Genomic DNA, 22165 nt, shown 5'->3' on the forward strand with positions numbered 1-22165 from the left:
AAACCCCTCTAGTAATTTTATTTTTATATTATAATTTGCATTATAAAATAATAGTAGCCTTGTACTAAAATACATTAACGGTAAATGAAAGTGGTATTGCTTTTAATTTTATGTCTTCTTACAAATTGTTCAAATATTATAGTAGGTTGAAAATATTAGTTTAAATTACAAAAATTTTAGTAGTGATCATGTCATGTTTGGAACTGTACTCCTTGCTTAAAGGTTTTATAGAAATGATGTATTTCAATTTTATTTCCAATTGAATTTTAATTATGTATGTACACCATATTATCTGTAACCGTCTATTCAAAATCAGGGATGTCGTCAAAGGAGTAACCAGGAGCTTTTCGATAAGTTTTAACAGCTGCTCTCACATGATAAACACCTGGTATGAACATTAGAAGACCTAAGATAATTACTGGCCACATCCAACCAGAAAGCTATAATAAAAGTAATGAAACATTCATCATATTAGCTGTAAGTCATAGTTATTAATTTTCTACATTTTTGATAATTCTATATAACTGACGCGATTTGATAAATATAATTTATTTATAAAATTTTAATCCTTTGATTCAAAGTTATTTGACCTAGATCACACTATACAAGTTTGCAGACAAGGTTTCATAGTAAGTGTTAAGAGTAATATGAAAAATCCAAAGATTCACTTTGGATTTTGAAACGATAAAATAAAAATAAGTTTTACCTTTGAATTAATGCGGCCACTTACTGTCAAGCAACCTACAATCACCATTACAGTGCCACTAAAAAACAATAGTGTCGCTATAATAACAGTTCTCCAAGGGATTTTTGATGGAGGACTTAGCTGCAAAAATAATTGAATAGATATTATTTGAAAATGGGAAATTACAATCTATTATTGTAGCTATACATTTACCTGTGAATCTATAAATCCATTATCAGTCTCTGTAAGCTGAGTATAATCGACACTGTCGTATAGTCTGTCTCTCGAGCTTTTTCTGCCCCATTTATGAAGGTAATCTAAAATAAAAGATAAGAAAAGTAAATTTGGAACAAGATAAACTTTTTTTGTTTAGCTATTCAACAAGTATTAATAATAAACTATTATCGTTTTTTATTATTATGATTATATATATTATGTTACAAACGTATTATTTATAAATATTAACTCACTCCACATGTTGTATCTTGCCAGTTATACATCGAAAATTCTTATATGAATAGTTTTCCATGTCGTTTTTTCCCTTGTTGAATTCTGAAAACGTGATCGAAATACTGATTAATTTTATTGAAAACTCGTTACTCTCGAACACATTTACACGGTATTTCCATTGCCTAAAACCACCATTAATTTCCTCAAGCAATCTACTCGAAAATAAAGTTTATCATTGAAAAATAGTTTCACGGAAAACGTAAAAAAGTTATTCACCATTAAAAATAGAAAGCTTCCATCGACTGACTTCAATTTCACAACAAGTAGAATGAAATAAACAATTAATAATTGGAACTAGATAAGCTTTGAAAATGTTCGTGTCGCTAGCCTGTAAACAATAAATAATCACTTACACATCGTCGCTGCTTCTGTTGGGCGATGAAGACACATAAAAGCACTGTGTAATGATGGTTTGCATTGCACGCTGCATACACATTGCGCGTCAGTCGGCAATCGATCGCGGAGGCTGCGTGACGACGACGCAGGACACTGGCATTGTTCTCAGAAGGGACAGCAAAATTGTAAGGTTACCAATGTGGATTCCCTATTGAAAAGTCTTTCTTTTTGAACATCTATAATTAAATTATTTTAATTCATTTATTTTTTGACAAAATTCTTTTTTATTTGTTAGTAGCGATTTTTATTAATTTCAACAGACTGAAAAATTAATGACAGTTTTATTTTCGAATCCTTAATTATTAATTCCTACTAATTAATTTTTTTATTTTTACGCTTCTGCGACTTAAATAATAATATATCGAAAGCTACTTTTAATGTAGAGCAGTCATCGTACACATTGGTTTCATAATCTCAGAAAAGTTATTTTATTATCTGAAATATATGTTATACATAAAAATTATGTTTATTCAGCTTAATAAAGCAAACATCCGTATATCATAAAATCATAACAAAATTTGCAACACTTATATGTATATATAACTACGCGCGTATGTGTATAATACAATTTGAATTATGAAAACATACAATTCACGATAGAAGTTTAATTGTGCGTTCAACAATAAATATATGTGAAATACGTCATTAGTAAGTCACTTTACAATTTCTCATTAATAGCAATGAGTGACATTAAAGTAATGACTTACGTGATCAATTATTTCAAAATCTACGTATTAAAATACTAAATAAATTATCAACTATTACGGCATTTATTAAGGCTCGTTTATCACAAATTAAAATGTTTCAAAGAAAAAGCTTTGTTATCACAATGTGTAAAAAAAAGAACTAAATACTATATACAAAACATCCATACGAGTTTGAAACACTCGTTATATATTAGTCAGTATATGCCCAGTAATAACACGAACTTTCAAATGCAATGACATTTTTTCTAAAAATAAACTTGTTCGCTTTTAAAAAATTTCCAAGCAGGGTTGATACATTTCGATGAGATGTTCAACATATATTATGTTTACACATCATTTTTAAATATCAATCGAACTCTGGAATATCGTCAAAGGAGTAACCTGGTATCTGCCGATACGCTTGTACGGCTACTCTTACGTGATAAGCACCAGGAATGAACATTAAAGTCCCCAGGATTATTATTGGCCACATTCTGTCGGAATACTAAAGAAAAATGCGAGAGGTCAATTCACGGATTTGAATATTCTGTTGGTAAAAAAGGTGTCTTACCTTTGTATCAATATGCCCACTAACTATTAAACTGCCTATTACAAGCATCACAGTTCCCCCGACAAACAACAGAGTAGCAAGTATAATCGCCTTCCATGGTACTTTTACCGGAGGCGATACAAACTGCAAGAACAATCGTTTAATTATAACATGACAGGTTTTTCGACGAATAAACAGTGTGACTTAGAGCAAACTTACTTGTGAATCGATGAAACCATTATCGGTCTCGGTGAGTTGCGTGTAATCCACATTATCGTATTGTCTTTCCTTCAATCCCTTTCTCCTCGACATGCTCAATTTGTGTATGTATTCTGAAATGAAAAAATCATTGGTCAAATCATATCTCTTATTTATTAAACATATATGCGCTCGACGTCAACAAAGTTACATTGCCCGTATCGTAAAGCAGGCGCGCGTGCAGCTCGACTCACGCACACACCGAGGTATAAGTAAAAACTGCCTTTGAAAGTGCGAGTTCTGCGAAGTAAACTGCCGTGGGACAGTGCAAACACAACCCTAATCAAGTAAAGTTTCTTCACTTACTGAGACTTTATGCATTGCTTCGATATTAAATCAATTATCGATTTTTTTAGCTCACTGGCAATGAATTTCGTTGTGTTTACCCTTTGTGTGAAGCTTTCTTTATGATTAATGGTTGCCTCTGATGTTCTTGCTAACACAGACAGACAGAGAGAGAGAGAAAGAGATATTATTGTTTTATAAAGGACGTTAGTTGATGGTCTGTTGCGCAAGAATTTCACGGTCTATGAAAGGCATATAATTATTTACGTCGATTTTGATTCAAGTTTCTTTTGAAAAATTAGTTTACTCTATATTTATAAAAATATAAACGATGTAAAGAATGCAATTGACTATTTCTGAACACTTGTACTGACTGAAAAGTATTTCAAAGTTCAAGCAAGTGCACACGGTATACCATATGATCAATATACGTGTACGTAGAGCTGCAATTAATAAATGAACTGTTGGTGAAGTGCACGAATTTTACTGCAACAATGATCGAATGAAATTTTTTTTAATTCCTTACTAATTACACTCACGCTTTACAAAATTATTTGTGATACGAAAAATATTGTCCTTCCTGCGGAAATTTATAGCTCATTGTAAAATAATTAGAGTCAACTGTATTGTTCTTATATTTCGTCCGTACTAAGTTTGAATTAATAATCTTAGATAACAAGGCTTTTGACTAAGTATTTTTAGATAATCACTAACACTGCACACGCGCAAAAAAATCTTAACGACATAGGATTAACTAACCGAGTTCGCTTTTGCAGACAAGATCGAGAGTATCATCGAGGCAGACACGCTCGCTGCTGTCCGCGCCTCCACAACGAACGCCGATCAACGTGTCCATCCGTTACTTAAACTGTTCGCCGGACGACTGAATCGTGAATCCCGTGGCGTGGCGCGCGCTTTCATCAAAATACATCAATTCGCTCACTATACTATACGCATAGAACGAATCGATCGTCGGCCTCGTTCTTGACAGCATTATTATACTCACTGTCCGGCGACGATGAATTTGCCGCAGCCGAGGGTTATGCTAGCAAACTCTCGTAATCCCGAACCATCAGTACGGTCACCCTCCGACTTTTCGTCACCACTTGGCCGCTACTCCACGTCGATAATGTCGACGGTACTGCTTTTGATGGTGATTTTTTCACGGCTACTTCTGGCGATGACGATGATGCCGCCGTCTCGGACATGAGCGTGAGCTTTGTTTATATTTCTGCGTGTGTGTACAGACAGACGGAGCAGAATGCACTATTGGAGGGACAGATTATCGAGTTATCTTCATGTAGATAGTATTTATGACTGTGCGAAAGGTTATCTATTATCTGCAGAGTTCTGCTGGTATGTACTATATATAACCTAACCTTACGAATAAGCGCGAAAATTCAATTAGCTTGAATTGTTGGAATTCCTTGAGTAAATAATTATTAAAGGTGTTAGTGAGACTAATTACTGTTGTTACATATATTGGCAAGTAGAATAATGAAACTTTTGTGCATTGTTTTTTTATTTCCGAAGATCTTCAAAAAAATATTCATTTTTAAGAAAAAAGTTTGGTAAATCCAATATGATCAGATACTTGTTGTTATTATGCAAAATGAAAAAAAACTCGTATTCCGAGTGAAGTTTCTTCAGTATTGTGCGAAATGCCTCGCAGATGTTTTAACCTACACATTTTTTAACACAATTCTCGATGAAAAATTTCAAGTAAAAATTCAATAGTAACGGCAAAATTTTTTGTATGAAAAAAATCACTTAAAAAAGTAAAATTTAACGAAAGAAATATTAAAGAAGCATTATGTGCGATTTACTGCCAAAATTCGTGCACGATGCTCTGGATAAAGCGGAAACCTCGTTGAGTCTGCCGATTCTCGCTGCAGTTGCCCTGTGCACTTTACATTTAGCAATAACCCATATTATGCACATAGTTTGCATAGTTAAAGATATACTTCGTAAGAGAGCCAGAAAAGCTAACCGATGTCCCAAACCGAAGAAAGTTAGCGATGGATGCAGTTTGGTTGATCGTATCAAAGGTTTGTTTACAATTTAATTTTCACTGCTCATTCACTTTATTTAATCTGGATATTTTGAAACAAATTTTACTACTTGAAAGCAATTTTGTTAATTTGCACGTTGGTTTTAAATCAAAAGAAAAAATAAAAACTGATAAATTAGTTTACGTCAAGTAGTGAAAGATCCGTTTTTATGAACGAGTGTCAAAGTATATATCGTGTTACGTTGATAAACTTCTTCGTTCATCTTTGCCATTCATCAATCAAATTCGAGAATGGCTATTTCAGCAATGTTTAATTCGTGGTTCAACGCTAAGCCTAAATGCCCGGAAAAATGTCCTAGAAAACCCAAACCAGTGTGCAAACGAAGATGTCCCAAAAAGAAATGTAACGATGTTGATTCGGATGATGACGAATTTGATGATGGCGACGATCTATTAGGCCTTGAAGATTTATAGATTTTCAATTTACTATTTTGATATTTCAAAAAAGTCTGTTAACGTTTATAATAAAATATTACATTTTTGTCATTATTAGCTATTGTTTAAAGCGTGTGCACTCGTGCACTTTCTTAAACATTATTTAAATATCATTATTATTGATTGTTTATTAGCAAAAAAAAGTATGAACGTTTCGGTTAAAGTAACTTGAATTGAACTTGAATTATTTTTTACGTTGTAATATTCTGTATTGTAAATATTTTTTATTTGAAACATTTCAGGATAAAACTCATTCATTTGCATATAAATTTAATACTCAATCTACATCATTAATCAAATCAAAATTCAAGGTACCTGTAAAGGGATTTCATTAGCGCATAACATTTTTATTCCGCTATAGTGCGCAAGCGCTTCAAAATACTCTGGCTCCACACCGCCATCTAGTAAACTGAACTACTCTGGCGCCATAATAGTGAGATAACCTACAAAACGCCTCGAAAATATGTCAAATGTCGTAACGTGTTTTGCTTTAACATTTCTCGAAATCGTCAATAAGAATATACATTTATTGAACAGTAACTTTAAATGGTAGCTTTAGTACAAGTTGAGCAACATAAAAGTCTGAAAATATTAGTGATCATCGCGACGATTCTTAAATTTTAGTAATATTCAGAGTACTCTGCAGTGCAATAAAGTACATATTTGAGTTTAGAGTTATTTGGCTAAGGGGTAGATTATAAACAATTTTGTTTAGCCAATTTTTAATATAAATCAATTCGACATGGATCTAATGCAAAATCCTACATTTAAAACAAAGTACCAAAAACACAAAATGCGAGTGAAATTTTGGGAAAGTGAATTTATGGAAAAGTTTGGGCGCAGACCTACTAAGGTAACAAATATAATATGGTATTTTTTTATTTGAGATACTTATTTCTATTTTTTTGTTTATGTAGAATGATATTAAGGTAGCTGACCCATCCATTCGCGAAGCTTATAAAATGTACTTTAAGTTAAAAACTAGAGCTTTAGAAGAAACATTAACTGATATCACATTTTTTGAAGATACTGAACAAAATATTTTACCTAATGAAAGTCTATCAGAAAGCATTATTCAACAAAATAGTAAGGGCGATGATAATAAAGAAAAAATACAGTCTAAAGATGATTTTGAAAATACATGCCCTAGCGGCACTGTTTTACCTCCTATGCAAGAAACGGTAACTTTAGTTCACGATAATGTGAATGTAAAAGGGGTATGGGATAAACTCTTAGATGTAAAGCAAGAGCCTAGAAAAAGATGTACAACGCTAAAAAAGTCTTCATCTTTTCAATTGTCTCTACGGAAATGTAATTCCCTCAGTGCTCCTAAGAGGAATCCCAGAAAAGCTAGTTCATTTAGAAAATCTAATATATTAAAAGAAAAATTATCCAGAGAAAAGAATGAAAAAGAAGTGGAAAGGAGCGAGGAATTGGACATTTCAGATTTAATGGAATCCTCTTTTAATGACAGTCTTAAAGTAACTCAAGCTGAAAAGAAAAGTTCTACATCAACAACCAATACCATTCAACAATTGATAGAGAAAAATCCAACTTCATTAACTTATAATAAACAATTGAATTTAGGTTGGTTGAGCAGATGTACTGGAGATGAAATTTTAGATAACAGTATAGCAGATCCACACAGGCTATCAGGAAATAGTGATTCTGGATTAGAATCTATGGATTATGTTCATACATCCAAAGAAAGTATTGAAACAAGAAACTCATCTAATGACAAAATTCAGTCCGACGAAGATTATGTTTGTAATAGTGATTCAGAAGAGGAGCGCAGGAGTAAACGTAAACGAAATTTCAAAAAAATTTTCAATGATAGTGAGACTCAACCATCTAAAAAGCCTTGTGTCAATAATATTGTTACTGCAACACAAAATCAAAGAGACAAAGGTAGTGTTATGAAAATTAGTAGCTGTGGAATGGTACAAAAGTCTTCAACTGCTGGTGATATACCTGAAGCGTTGAGTAAATACATGCTTAATTCAAATGATGAAAATGAAGTTGTTTCTTCTGTTAAAAAAGGTGAATCACATACCGCTAAAATACCAATTACTCCAGCAACTAATTTAAGTAAAGAAGATGTAGATAAAGATGTACAAAATGCTACAGGAAATGGATCCTATAGACTTTATAAAACTAAAAATGCTTCTACACCTGAAGAAAAAAAGACACGTAAACCAAGAAAAGGTAAAGTCAAAGCAAAGATAACCACAACTACTATAAGGAGAACTCGAAAATCTGTTAAGAATAAGCCATTAGATAATTATACCTTTCAAAATAATGATGAAGTTGAAGGTAATGCCTATAGTGAACCAGACCAAATATCTGAGTACAACATAGAATCATTAGATGTAGTTCCTCGTGTGCCTCTTCATGCTTCAATATCAAGTAGCAATCTCATAACAAGTTTCTCACGTGTTCTTGGACTATCTGATGCTAAGGAAGTTGAAAGAGATGATCTTGCAGCAGTTAAATATAGTAAAAATTTGTCTGATAAAGAAAAATTTGAACGTAAAGTAGCTTCAGGAAATTTAAATGATAACTATGTGAGAATAAATTTGAAAAAAAAAGTATTTGTCAGAGGTAAAAATACCTTCAACTTTTCAAAGTACAAGAAAAGTCAATGGAAAAAAAAGAGAAAAGAATTAGCTTCAAGTGAGAAATATTTAGAATTTGCGGATTCTATAGACAAAAACAATGGAGTCTTGTGTTTCAAATGTAATGAAGTTGGACATTTTGCCAGACAATGTAAAAACGTTAAAGAAGATCCTTTATTGCCTGTTGAGGCATGTGAAAATATCTCTAACTTTCCAACCATAGAAGAAGTTGAAGAAATGGTCAAATTGAATGGTGGTAATGGCAGATTTCCACCTAAAAATGCATCTACATCTGATGCTAAACATGACGAAGCTAACATTGACGATCTAGAAAACTTTTCAGATTGGGAGGATGGTGAAAAAAGTACTATTGAGGTAAAGTTTTACCTTATAAATAAAAATTTTTATAGCAAAGTCATTATGCCATAACTTAAATTTTTTTCTGCAGTCCATAGCACCGATTCATAAAATACCAAAAAGTGTTTTAGAAAAATTAAGACCACCAAGTATTGAAGAAATTCAACCAATTTACAATTTGCAACCTGATGGTTCTTTGATAGGTAAATACTTTTCAAATACACTGGAAACTATTATTAGAAAAACTATATCGTTTCAATTATATTTTTATTTCCATTTCAGATACACCATTAGAGGTTTTAAAAGCTCTCTTGCGATTTGGACACACAAGTTTTCGCGAAGGTCAAGAAAAAGCTATAATGCGTATTTTGTCAGGGCAATCAACTCTTGTGACTTTAGCTACTGGTTCAGGAAAATCTTTGTGTTATCAATTGCCAGCTTACTTGTACTCCTCAAAATCACACTGCATAACTCTAGTTGTTTCCCCACTCGTGTCCCTAATGGACGACCAAGTCGCCGGGATACCTAACTTTTTATCTGCGGCTTGTCTGCACACGAATCAAACTCCAAAAGTGCGTGAGAAAGTTATTGACGATCTGAAAGACGGAAAAATACAAATTCTATTAGTATCTCCAGAAGCAGTTGTGGCAGGAGAGAAATCAAGAGGTTTCGGTTCGATATTCCGTTACTTGCCACCAATAGCTTTTGCCTGTATCGACGAAGCACATTGCATTTCTCATTGGTCGCATAATTTCCGTCCTTCTTACCTGATGGTTTGCCGAGTATTGAGAGAAAAATTAGGAGTTAGTCGGATTCTTGGATTAACAGCTACAGCGAGCAAGTCAACCGCCTCGAATATTGTGACTCTTTTGGGCATCAAAGACGGGATGGCAGGAGTGATATCTGAAAAACCTTTACCATCGAACTTAACTCTGACGATATCTCGCGATGAGCAACGAGACGAAGCTCTAGTTCGATTACTACTCAGTGAAAGATTCGCCAAATGCGATTCTATCATTATTTACTGTACCCGACGAGAGGAATGCATGAGAATCGCATCTACGTTGCGCGTTTCTCTCAAGCAATTGGAATCTAAATGTAAAAGCAACAAGAAAGCTAAAGTATCCTCTATAGCCGAAGCTTATCACGCTGGATTATCAGCTTACAAGCGAAAACAGGTTCAAGCAGCGTTTATGAAGTCCGAGACGAGAATCATTGTGGCTACTATTGCTTTTGGTATGGGCATCAATAAACATAATATCAGATCGGTAATTCACTACAATATGCCCGCAAGCTTCGAAAGCTACGTACAAGAGATTGGTCGAGCGGGTCGTGATGGTGAGCCTGCTCATTGCCATTTGTTCCTCAGCCCTCAGGTTTGTATTTTCAACGTATTACAATAAGATAATTGATACTAGGATTAAATGAATTCTGATTGTTCGATTTTTTTTTATTTGCAGATCAACTCCGACGAATATGAATTACGTCGTCACATAAACGCCAATGGAATAGACAGACACACGATTAGACGACTGCTTCAGAAGATTTTCATTCCGTGCAGTTGCAAGGAGTCTGGCAAAGACACTCGTTGTCAAGGACACGAAGTCGCATTCGCAGTTGATGATACTGTGAGTTCCCTCGATATAACGGAGGAAACAATTGCAACGCTTTTGTGTTACTTGGAACTTCATCCGAAACGATTCGTCAAAGTACTCTCACCGGCTTATGTCGACGCGAAGGTTATTAGTTACGCCGGTGCTAATGCTTTGAAAATTGCTGCACAAAATGTGAGTATTGTTTTCAAGTTTTGTGAAGAGGCATTAATTTTTAACTTTGTTCAATTTTAGTCTCCACCGCTTGCAATGGCTATAGCTTTGTCGATAAAGAGAGGAACGTACTTTGAGCACAATGCTACTGTTGAATTTCCAGTTATTGATACGGCTGCGACGATTGGTTGGGATAGTGGGTTAGTTAAGAATCAATTGAAAAAATTGGAATGGACAAGTACTGGTAAATTTATTCATTCTAATGTTGACTTACATTTCTCTTTGTATTTGTCTATAAAATACTTACTTGATTTTTTAGTGGATGGAAGGAACAAACGTTCACCCATAACAGTTACCTTCGGAACATTAGGTTTTCGCGTCAAGGCTCCTGGTGACTTGACAGTTGAGGAACAAGATGAAGTTCTAGAAGCGTTGAACAGACAAAGTCAATCACAGATGATATTATCTCTTAGACAACTTAAAGCCATTTCTATAGCATCTCGGAAGTTTAGCTTTCCTTCGATCAATCAGTGTGTAGAGTTAACAGAGGCGGCGCAACTTAAATCTGAAGAACTAAAAACAACAATACGATCGTACTTTGAACAGGATGATCCCTTATCGCACATTGAGGTTTCATTAACAGAGGTACCTAATGTATTTTCAACAATTATAAGTAATTTTAATTACTTGCTTTGATATTAAATGATAGTTTCAATTTTTTCTTATAGACGAAAGTCGAGAACGAAGCACTGATCGTAAATGACATACGCAATTTGATTCTAAGCTATCGAGACAATAATTTCACTGGACGCAGCGTTGCTCGTATTTTTCATGGAATACAGAGTCCAAATTACCCGGCTATTGTCTGGTCCAAATGTCGATTTTGGAGAGCGCATCTTACGGACGATTTCAACGCGATATGTCAATTAGCAACGAAAGAAATTTTCAAGATGAAGTAGAATGTATGTAAATAAATATTTAATGTGCTTTTTCTTCACATAAGCTTTTCGCAAGTATAAATAAGTAAGTTGCAATTACGTTCTTGTAAAAAAACTAAGTTGTATATACTTTTTACTTTATTTTAATAATAACCAATGTTAATAGACTATAACGTTTAATTTTACCATTTATCTTTAAGTCTTAATTAATAATTTTGTCTGATCTATGGGATAAAATGATATAGTTGAAGATTGATCTTTTTATCTTATGTTTATGAACTTAGAGGTTTATGAAATTTAGAGGTTTTGCCGATACATTGCAAAATTTAAAACAGAAAAGTGTTTACAGACGGACAAGCAGACTGAATCATTTACATGCCTATCAATGCAGATAAAAAGTTTCTTGACATAGATAATACTTTATCTCTAAAATTTAATTAAGTCACAATAAAATTTTAGTAATTTCAGTTAGATTACTTTGAAATTTGCTTTTAATTGACTTTTAAAACCATGTGGTTTTGAATAAAAATGGAAAAACATTAAAATTACGTATAAAATAACATGCTTTTAATTAAGTCAAATGTGTTCTTTATAATGTGAAAATTGCACTGAAAAGATCAGTGCATTTGAACTGACTGATTTTGATTTTGCAAATTAAAAAATAATTATTATCATGAATATTGCGAAATCCGACATCATTAATCTGCAAAAATTGACAGATTTGATTAACAAAACTGGAAATATTGGATTTTTTAATTTCAAATTATTTTTATTACGTTGTGATTTTTAATTATTTCGGAAAAAATCGAAAAAATATGTAAGTTTCATTTTTTTTTTTTCGAAACGAAAGAGAATCAATGTTTCCGTCAATTCCAAATAAATCAAATTTATAATCATTTCACGTTCATTATCAATAATAAATGTATGCAAAGTAAAATAATTTTCAGATTGGGTTATCTTTACGGGATATAAAACATCATGTTGTATAAAAATGATGAGTTTTATTTACTTGTATACGGAAGCTTTCATTATAAAAATGTATACACTTTGATAAGATGACAAATTATTTATTCCAATTTCATATCAGAAAAAAAATTGTTTACCTAATAGATTTCTTTTAAATAACAAACTAAAAACGATAGCCTTCAAAATAAAGCAACTTTCACCAACGTACTTGCAAGTACGTGTAAATACATCGGCGATATACAAAAAACAGACAAACAAATCCGCCTGGCCCAACTATGACGCATTAAGTACTCTAACGTCAAAAACAATGAAATTAAATCATGCATATATAGAGGACAGTTGACCCAGCGATGCGAGATATAATATCCTTTTCACCAAGCACCTGATTGTAAAAGCCAAAAATAAAGACACAAAACAAAAGGCTTGTAGCTATGTCTCACTGAACAACTCTCTTGATATAATGACATTGTTTGAAGAATTTGTGCATGCGATTCTGCTGGATCTTGCCGACGACGTTCATGCAGGTCTCATTTTGACATACTGCGCAAAATTGCGAGGTTATGGCATGGAAAGGTGAACGAAAGAAGAATGCGTTTTCGTTGCTCAAGCATTTGTTCTTACGATGTGCGTAAACGTGTAGCAGCCATTCGATAAGGGCTAATACTCCGAGTAACCACCTGCAGTAAACTATGGCTGGCAAGAGTAGACAGATCGGTTTGGTTTCACCGAAAGATACACCCGTTGGCACTGGCTCGAATTCCGGCCAAATTTTTTTTTCCCTCGAACTGTTAACGATTGACTGATTTTCTGTCTCTTGTATGGGAATCTGAAATGAAGTAACGACATGCTCTGTTAGTACCGTGATGTTGTTTGTCTCCGCGATCGTGCAATCATTACCTTGAAGGGTTTTTTACGATTTGGCGATTGGTAATGTGGCTCAGGTTCACCAGTCTCGGCATTGCTCATCTCGTACTCAAGCTCCTCGCCAGTTTCCCGGTCTATTCGCAGCATGTCGCGTTGTATATTTCAGTTGATCAACAGCAGCGACGACACGGTTAGCACCACGACGAGCGCACGCAGCCGACTAAACTATCTCTACGCGACTCTGAAAAAACAGATATCGGTACGTGCGTCGATCTCTTTTCGTTGCTGCTGCGCGCGCGTGTGTATGCAGGTAGTTCCATTCTCCTCCGAGAGAGGCAACACTCGTATAAAATTTCAACTATACTCTTTATTTATTTAAAAAAATCTTATTATTACTATTTTCATACTGCACTGATGTAGAAAATGTAAAGCGCCGCGCGTTTTTTTTTTCTCGAAAGAGAGGAATTATTGTGCTTCGTTTCGTTTATGTTTGTTTTGGCACGCGATATGGTGATGCGTAAATAAGTGCAATTAGCGCACGTTGTTTTTGTACCTACACTGTTGATCAGATGTCGGCAAATATCTTAGAGATAATGTCCACGCGAGGCGGTAATTCTGGGAGGCTGCGAAAAAAAGAAAGCAGGTACATGAACGCGTAAATCACGAAAATGTAACGACAATTTAAATGACGCAATACTTTGATAAAACCAGTTTTTCGATTATATTGATAAACATTGTTTATCAAGATAAAAATGAACGAATGTCCTTCACCTTAAAAAAACAGTTATCCATTATAACATGTTTGTATAAAATCGTTCGGCGCCGGTAATATTAGTTGCATGCAGTACACGAGCTATAAATATGCATATTATTTTTTTATCGTTTGCTTTCGATTAATACTGGTTTTGAGCGAAAAGCATACGCGCGTAACATATTCCAACGTAATCAGTATTCGCGAGCTTTAAGTCTGTTATAATTATTTGGAAAAAAATGTGTGTCGTTAAAATTACACGTATGATTTTCGGCTCTCGCGTCGTAACTTTCGAAACTCGGCTGTATATAGTTCCTATTGCTCGCCGTATACTACTTAGCATTGTCATTAATGTGCTTCCTGTGAAACGATAATGTGGCGCATACTTCACACAATGCCATCGAAAAAAGAAACGAAAATTCCATTACTTCAACGCTCATCTTCTCGCATACGTAAGCTCATTAGCGAGATTCGTTGTCGTATTCAACGATACGCTTGCAGAATTTATCGACGGCTTTTATAGATTGTGCACGTTCGGATGCGTGCAGTTGTAAACTCGGCGATTCCAGCCGTCGCGGCGGAGGATTCGAAACATTTTGTCTGCGTACGTACGGCTGCCGGATGATTAATTGCAGCACGATGACGATTGAGCGATGAGATTTTTTTTTCTTCACAAATTCAACGAGTTCGAATCGTAATTATTTCTTGTTATTCTGGCACAATGACGCGGCCTTCGGCTCGCTGATGAACAATTAAATACAGCCAATTAAAAATACATTGAAAAAATTCTTCACTTGACATTGGAAACTTATTTATTTTGTCGGATGCGCTTTAATGCCCGAATCTATTTCGGAGCACGCCCGTCTGCAAATTATAGCAAGTCAAACAATTGCGGAGTGTATCACGCGAAAACTGCGTTTCGGTCTAAATTTACGTGAGCGCGAGATTCCTTGTTATTGTCCAAATAATAAAAAACACCAAGATCTGCAAAACTGACGCGTCTTTGAGAAATATGCAGAGTCGATTGTTTCGCAACTTTAACGAGCAAATCGTCGCTTTGAAATTTTTATCATTTGTCGTCATCATTCACCTACAGAAATCAAACTTTCAAAAAGACCTCACTTTCCAATTACTAATCCATAAATAACATCGCACCTGTTGATTCGTTCTATTTCTTAGATTACCCATTGATAAATATTCTTATAATGTGATACATTCGATTTCAATATCTTCAATTAACGCTGTTTTTGTCAAACAAATATATTAATAATTAGCAGTAGTTTAAATTATGTATTATTTTGTTTGTGCAATTGTGGTATTTGCTGGAACGTTATTTTCGAAATTTGAAAAATGATGCGTAAAAAACCACAAAAATGCGCGTGTATAGCTCTTTGATGCTCAGTGCCATCAGAGTTACGCAAGAGGAATCGATCTATCAATGTTAGTTCCCAATTGGACACATCTGGTCAATTCAGCCGCGCGATATTTTTCAGGCAAAAGAACAAATATTCACCGAAAGAAAAAGAAGAAAAATTGCCGTGTTTTTTTTTTTTTTTTTTGGTCTATAGTTCTTCAGTAGCAGTGCGAGCACTTTAAAATAGTATATTGTGCGAGTTTCTCCCACTTGTTCGTCAATCCACTCTACCGGCAAAGATCAGACCGCACTTTTAGAATCTTTTCAATGCCAGTCGGTGCGAAAAAAGCAAAGGTGTAACGCGCTGTGGGCTGGTGCATGATCGATGAACGCGACGCTACAGCTTTCGACGCGCTCGCACGTTTTAATTCACTGCGAACCTTTTTCCGGGGTAAGTCCAAACGAGCTATACAATCTTATTTAATCAAATCAAATGGCGCGCAGAGAAAAACGCAACACAGCTAGAATCAAACATTTGAATAGATTTTCTTTGTAATACATCGAGATTGCGGTAAATAAAAAAAGATTACGTGTTCAAAACTTTTTAGTTTATCCGAGAACTTTTGACATAACTACTGTCCGATACAACATTATTATTATTCGTAGAGCTATTTCTATCACTTTATTGTGTCTTTGTGTCTGATATTCGCATGATATAAATATAGACAGGAATGTGTACTTTCACATGATTAAATATGTTACGAACCTATTTCGAATAAAAAATAATGCAGTAGTTTGCAGTGTTAAATTAAACAAATAATAAGATTTAATTAGTTAATTAAATTACTGTTCTTGTGTTTTAATGCGTCAGTGAAAAAGTAAATCTTAAATTATTCGTCAAAAACAAAATAAAAGGAATCGTAACGCGCAAAATGAAAAAAAAAAAAAAAAAAAAATTCGCATCGTATCTCGCGCCTCATAAAAATAGCATTTTTCTAAAACACGACGAATTGGCACAGTGATGCCTCGCACATACTTTCGGGCAAACATAAAAGCGAAGCAGTAAGCGATCAAACTGAAATAACGATGCGCGTATCTTTCAATGGATAATCGTGATCGCGATTGTTGAGGAGACTTGAAAAATTAGAAATCGAACTTTTGCAGGTATGAAGAGTAAGAATGTCAGCGGGGTTCCAAGTCAAACTCCAGTGCCAGTCGAGCCTCCGCCTTGTTACGAGAAAGTCATGAGAAATCTCAGATATTATCCGTCGCCATTCTTGGAAAATAATGTGAAATTTGGCTGCGTCGATAACAAACCTATTTGTGACCAGCCCAATGATTCCGCTAGAAGTGCTTATTCGGATAATCGCAGTAGGGAAAATGATCGAAGCAACCGATGTGACGATCGCGATGAGTGTTGTTCTTACGAGGAATGCTGCTTGGCTTTTATAGCTTGTCTTTGATTTGTACTTCTGAAGCTATCGTGCATGAGAATCTGCATTTATCGTTGCTGATGTAATGTCCGCATGATATTTTATAAACGTTTGTTTGTGATATCGATGAGCAATGTGATATACGTACAAATTTGTTGCAGACCGTATCTCTTTGACAGATATGGCAATAGTTCATTACCATGCATTCTCCGCATGTAGCCTCGTGCACGCGTTTGGCCGAGCATTCGGGGAAGCCGCATTTGGCGCAAGGGCTGTCAAAAAATACTATATTAAGTAAAAGCTCCATGTTAGGGAATCCGCACTGTTTGTCTCATATTATGCGAAAACATATATGATAGCCATTTGTATTTGTACAGAAATGACTCTATTAAAAGATAATTGATACAATCGTATTAGTCATTCATAATTTAAATAGTTTTTTTCATATCTCACTCGATTTCTTTATCTATCTCCACGCAATGTCTTGCTTATAACTTGTAATAATTCTCACTGTATATTTCAAAGTTTTACAATGGACAGTCTTCCTTACTTGTCGCTCGATACATATAATTCCATGACATTAATAAATTCATCAGTCCATCGAGCATCGTCGGAAATAAAAACTGTAAGAGCAAAGCTCGCACATTTGAACGGCGGCGCGCACTATTCTTTGACGAAAACTCGGACGCGACGTTACGGAATTAAAGCCCCGCACACGCTTACAGCAGTGTCTCTCTGAACTGGCACCGACTGGGCTAACTAGGCAGAAGCCATGTATCGCCGTATCGCAGTTCGGCTACGGACGCTAAGATGAAGCGAACCTACGCGCAGAGTTGTCGCTCGTAATGTACGAGTCTGGCCTGCGAAACTCCCGGTGATAATCACGTTGCTACACCTTGTCACGTGCCAATACGCGTAGTCCCATGCCGCACGAGAAATTTGCTTAAACTAATTAACATGGAATCTAAAAAAAGTCAAGGTAAGTAATATATATCAAGCTTGCACGCGGTCTGAAGTCCGTTTATTTCATGATTCTTCTCATGGGATATTGTAACGAATACTCATCGATGAGAAATATTTCTCGACGTGATTTTGATCTTGCGAAATTCCTTCAACGGTCGAGGGTGAATTTGGGTGAATTTGGAAAATTCATTATTTTAATTCATCAAATTGAAAATCACTTGGCATCAGCAGTGACAACGGTAACGATAAATTAACGCGCTCTTGCATTTAGAGTTGAATAATACGAGCGAGCATAATGTTGGGCCAGTGGAAGCCCCTCCGTCGTACTACGTGGCTGTGGGAAATACGCCGTATAATCAGCCGACAGCGCCAGGGCTCGAAACAGAAAGTACAAATCCAAGTGCCAACAGTGTTTTATCTCGGGATCAGTGCGCGTCACCAGGTAAACATGAATTTTCATTCACTAAAGTACGCCGGGAATCGTGAAATTATTTAGTCATTTATGCGTCAGCGGCGTATGGAGTGCTATTACATACACCGGAGGAGAAAATATTTTCAGCGGTACAATAAGAGCTATTTTACATTTCGCGATCAAACGCGTTTGCTTCTCTGGTGTGAAGGCGCTCGATGCGCTGCCGATGATTAAAAAAATTTTTCATTCCTGGCAATGTCGTACGAGGCTTTTTAGATACCGAGAGCAGTTGGTCGGTAAATGAGTCGTGTTCGACGCAACTACGCGCAGTTTATTAATTATAATAAATAGCATTTTCGTTTTTCAAGTCTTTTATTAAAAATACTGCCGATAATATTGGACCGGCCAGCACAAACATGTGCTGTCGGAACCATGCCTTTGTCGCGTCAAAACAAAACTACTATTCGCTTGTGGCGAATAAAAACACCACTGGAGGATGACTTATCTCCTGTCTCCTCCTAGTGTAATAGCGCCATTATACTAGAAGGAACTGCTCGCGTATATGGGACCCATTTACCGATCTAGTAGCCTCTGTATTTAAGAATCCGAATATGGTCGCCCGCAGTGTAAAGTAAGTTTACAGCCTAGGCGAACGTATGAGGGCATTTGCGTGCAGAGAACCCTGGCTTCGCTCGCTGTCTCGGCTTCTATACTATCCCGCGCTACATTTTACTCGGCCGCATCTGCCTTCCATACGCTCCTGGCGCATAAATAACTATTATAGGACCACCGCCTATTTACACGGTCAGCGATCCGAGATTCGCGCAAGGGGACGACAGAGCCACGAGAATATTGATAACGAATCGACTGAGAATGAACGACCAATTCAATCAAGCGAGGAATCAACAGGAGAGGGATATCTTGTGGAATTTGATACTCATAGATCTAATTAATGAGGGTTACTGCAATTTCATACTCCACAATGTGATAGACTTTTGGCGTTTCCAATATTACATTTACCAGAGTATAATAAATGGCCTAACAAGTAATTCATCGAATAACTGGCAATTTTTAGAACCAATGCATAATGTTTTCGGAAGTAGTGGTGGCTCGAACTTCACGGTATGTACGATTTGAGTATTCAAATTAAATTTACATTGAACGCATTGTCTGATCTATTATGTACGTGTCTTTTTTCAGAGCGACGTATTGTCTTCAGACCACAATATTTTTCCCAGTTCCGGGCTTGACAGTCTTCCCAGTTCTAGTATAAATACCGATCCCAGTATTCTACAAAATTCCACGGATATAAACCATAGCATGTCATATCTGCCCGTCCCTGTACCATCGTTGTCTAGCATACCTCCTGCAGATGTTGCAACCGCGAGCGCCGTTGGGCCTAGCCTAGGAGACCACATTAGCTCCGGAGGTTATTTCCCTCTACAAATCGAATTTTAACGATCTCACGTCGAAATTATTTCCGTTTTACAAAACAAAAATGAACTTTCAGATGTGATTCCATCAGGCGACGCGACGGCGAATTTAATCTCGGCAATCAACACCACAAGCAATAACATAGGTTCGGACGTAATAACGAGTCAACCTATCGAATCTTTAGTACCAGTGTCATTGAACGATATTGTAATAACGAACCAGCCAACAATTTCGTCTCCTCCATTAACGGCAAACGATACTAACCATACAGATGGTTGTTGCGGTGGTGACGGCGGCTGTGGCGGTGGTAACGAACACTGCTGCGGTGGTAACGACGACTGCTGCGGTGGTAATGATGATTGTTGTGATGGCGATTGTTATGTTGGATGTGACGATTGCGGAGATTGCAATGTATGCGAGCTAATCTGTTAAAGATCAAAAAGTGAACATTCTATTAAGCAATAGCAAAGTACTTTTAAATTTTTTTTAGGCATTTCGTTGCTTATTGTAGTCGTGCTATGATGTTTTTACTCGAGAGAAAAGAAAGATAGCAACGATGTGACAAAACTTAGTCGCCATGAAAGTATTACCTCATTTTATTTCAAATACTTATATGAAGTTATAAGAAATAATTTTATACTATTGACACGTTTCTTAGATGAGTTTATTATATGTGTTTTGGTATATATAATTTTGGTATATATAATATTATTAGCATTTTTTATTTTATTTATGGAGATTGTTTGATCTAAAAATAGATTTTTAAAATAAAGATGAAACTACTTTATTTACAAAAGTTTTTGCTGCGTAGTTATTAATTGTACGTCAAAATCACAATGAACAAAATAACATCAGAAAAGAAGTATAACACAATGGGTGGTTCTGCGATCGAGATACGAGAGAACATCTGTAGTTACTTTCTACTGTCAAAGTGCATCTTTATATTTCTCGTTTTTCGTGTAACTTCTCCTTCGATATTTGTTCAACATTCAGCGCATTTTATTGGACAAATTAAAATTAGTAAACAATTGATACGCTCAAGTTGTATAGAACGCGTCGTAACATTATTTGTTTCTGATTGAGTTATAGGGTAGAAAAACAAATCAATGAAATTTATAAGACAAATTTTGAAAGTAGATTTGTGTTTCTTTTCAGTAAATAATTTAGAGCTCTACAAAAAATGCGTGATAATAACGAGTGGTTTTAAATTATTAAAAGAAAATTTAGCTTTGCATTTAAAAACATGAGATTTAACTTTCACGACATTCTCAGTCCATAAGTATAAGAACTGTTATAATTATTCAAGCATCAGCTTGTCAAATTCAGTTAATTAAAACTCGCCAAATGAAAGCGAGAGAAAATATTTGACAAAATAATAAGTTTAAGCCGAGTCTTATTGTACATGCATTCTTAAGATGTGGGATTTGGTCGTGCAGAGAAACTTGGGCTTGCCGCAGCTTCTTATGCACGTGCATGTAGTATACAGTAAGCATTGTGAACTAAAGTTAGCTCACATTACTTACGGAAACTAAATAATAGTGCTATGTCACATAAAACACTCGCGTATTTAAGATAGTTCCAAATGCAAATTCAACCGTACTGGCAAGCGATAAAGTGCGAGCTTCGAACGACAAGGAAAATAAGTGGTAAAAATTATTGTCATACGTAGTCGTAGTTACGCAAGATTTCTTATCAAACGTAAGTAACGTACGTAGATACAACCCATAGCTTCTTATGATGTTCAATGAACTTTGTTATTTGATCGGAAGGGGGTACGTACGGTGTATAAAACGTGTAACGCGACACACGATTGAATGAAAATGATAATATTGGAAACGACGCAGATTATGAATTCGAAACGTTATACAGCGGTTTAATTATAATGACAACATTTACGACGTTTTTTAATAAGTCCGTTGTCAAGCATCGGCATGAGGACAATTTTGCAGCACAGCTTTATTATACACACGAATTATTGTACACATTAACGTAGCGCAAGAAATACACGCTGATTCACGCCGCATTACTCTGTACAATAGTTTGTGTGCGTAATAAATCCGTGCACAATTGTTCGCGTGACCAAGCATGAGTTCCGATAACAATTTTCACAAATTGCGAGAAAGTAAAACTTTTCTAGTCTGATTACAGTTTTATTACGATTAATCATCAGTTGAGCGGAAGAGCTAAGGAAGCAAGTCATTCTTATGATAATTAAGCGTGTGCCTTTAGGTTTTTTTCAAAGAAAAAATATATTTTGGTATATATACATCAAAACTTCACGATTAATATGTAACAAGTCACTCAAAGATAAGAGTGGTATAAGTTATAAAACGGATGGGAAGTTAAATTCATATAATAGAGAGTTAATATTACAGTAAATATAAACTTGTTTGCGTCAGTAATCAGCTCAACTTAGCGCTGCGGTTATCCAAGAAG

The 22165-nt window shown here is 35.4% G+C and overlaps 6 protein-coding genes across 9 annotated transcripts; 3 read left to right on the forward strand and 3 right to left on the reverse strand.

Moving 5' to 3' along the window:
• Positions 1 to 66: 66 nt before the first annotated feature.
• On the reverse strand, positions 67 to 1671 carry LOC131667571 (transmembrane protein 230-like). Its single transcript, XM_058941070.1, has 5 exons — positions 1549 to 1671; positions 1156 to 1237; positions 899 to 1002; positions 707 to 826; positions 67 to 440 (listed from the first exon to the last, which is right to left on the reverse strand). Exons 2-5 carry the CDS (start codon positions 1160 to 1162, stop codon positions 303 to 305), a joined length of 369 nt encoding a protein of 122 aa, XP_058797053.1. The 5' UTR covers positions 1163 to 1237; positions 1549 to 1671; the 3' UTR covers positions 67 to 302.
• A 315-nt stretch (positions 1672 to 1986) lies between these two features.
• Positions 1987 to 4336, reverse strand: LOC131667597 (transmembrane protein 230). Its single transcript, XM_058941098.1, has 4 exons — positions 4130 to 4336; positions 3047 to 3159; positions 2849 to 2971; positions 1987 to 2782 (listed from the first exon to the last, which is right to left on the reverse strand). Exons 1-4 carry the CDS (start codon positions 4224 to 4226, stop codon positions 2645 to 2647), a joined length of 471 nt encoding a protein of 156 aa, XP_058797081.1. The 5' UTR covers positions 4227 to 4336; the 3' UTR covers positions 1987 to 2644.
• Positions 4337 to 6309: 1973 nt separating this feature from the next.
• Positions 6310 to 11857, forward strand: LOC131667541 (ATP-dependent DNA helicase Q4). 2 transcript variants are annotated; one of them, XM_058941010.1, is made up of 8 exons: positions 6310 to 6729; positions 6794 to 8866; positions 8940 to 9051; positions 9131 to 10224; positions 10309 to 10635; positions 10696 to 10858; positions 10934 to 11259; positions 11343 to 11857. In XM_058941010.1, exons 1-8 carry the CDS (start codon positions 6619 to 6621, stop codon positions 11571 to 11573), a joined length of 4437 nt encoding a protein of 1478 aa, XP_058796993.1. In that variant the 5' UTR covers positions 6310 to 6618; the 3' UTR covers positions 11574 to 11857. The 2 variants fall into 2 exon arrangements, with proteins under 2 accessions (XP_058796993.1, XP_058796994.1); XM_058941011.1 differs by having other exon boundaries at positions 10696 to 10852.
• Positions 11067 to 14165, reverse strand: LOC131667602 (uncharacterized). Of its 3 annotated transcripts, none has more exons than XM_058941110.1 (3): positions 13416 to 14165; positions 13140 to 13344; positions 11067 to 11187 (listed from the first exon to the last, which is right to left on the reverse strand). In XM_058941110.1, exons 1-3 carry the CDS (start codon positions 13527 to 13529, stop codon positions 11174 to 11176), a joined length of 333 nt encoding a protein of 110 aa, XP_058797093.1. In that variant the 5' UTR covers positions 13530 to 14165; the 3' UTR covers positions 11067 to 11173. The 3 variants fall into 3 exon arrangements, with proteins under 3 accessions (XP_058797093.1, XP_058797092.1, XP_058797091.1); XM_058941109.1 differs by lacking the exon at positions 11067 to 11187 and adding an exon at positions 12526 to 13058 and having other exon boundaries at positions 13416 to 14160; XM_058941108.1 differs by lacking the exon at positions 11067 to 11187 and having other exon boundaries at positions 12526 to 13344; positions 13416 to 13623; positions 13940 to 14005.
• A 1620-nt stretch (positions 14166 to 15785) lies between these two features.
• Positions 15786 to 17328, forward strand: LOC131667625 (uncharacterized). The gene is made up of 2 exons (XM_058941166.1): positions 15786 to 15938; positions 16652 to 17328. The coding sequence occupies exons 1-2, from the start codon at positions 15866 to 15868 to the stop codon at positions 16948 to 16950; spliced, it is 372 nt and encodes a 123-aa protein (XP_058797149.1). The 5' UTR covers positions 15786 to 15865; the 3' UTR covers positions 16951 to 17328.
• Positions 17329 to 17374: 46 nt separating this feature from the next.
• On the forward strand, positions 17375 to 21809 carry LOC131667623 (uncharacterized). The gene is made up of 5 exons (XM_058941164.1): positions 17375 to 17899; positions 18155 to 18325; positions 19080 to 19417; positions 19496 to 19724; positions 19806 to 21809. Exons 1-5 carry the CDS (start codon positions 17878 to 17880, stop codon positions 20159 to 20161), a joined length of 1116 nt encoding a protein of 371 aa, XP_058797147.1. The 5' UTR covers positions 17375 to 17877; the 3' UTR covers positions 20162 to 21809.
• Positions 21810 to 22165: the final 356 nt, after the last annotated feature.

Source organism: Phymastichus coffea, unplaced genomic scaffold (genome assembly GCF_024137745.1).
Source record: "Phymastichus coffea isolate CEN01 unplaced genomic scaffold, Cenicafe_Pcof_1.1 PCOF00068, whole genome shotgun sequence".
Taxonomy (NCBI): domain Eukaryota; kingdom Metazoa; phylum Arthropoda; class Insecta; order Hymenoptera; family Eulophidae; genus Phymastichus; species Phymastichus coffea.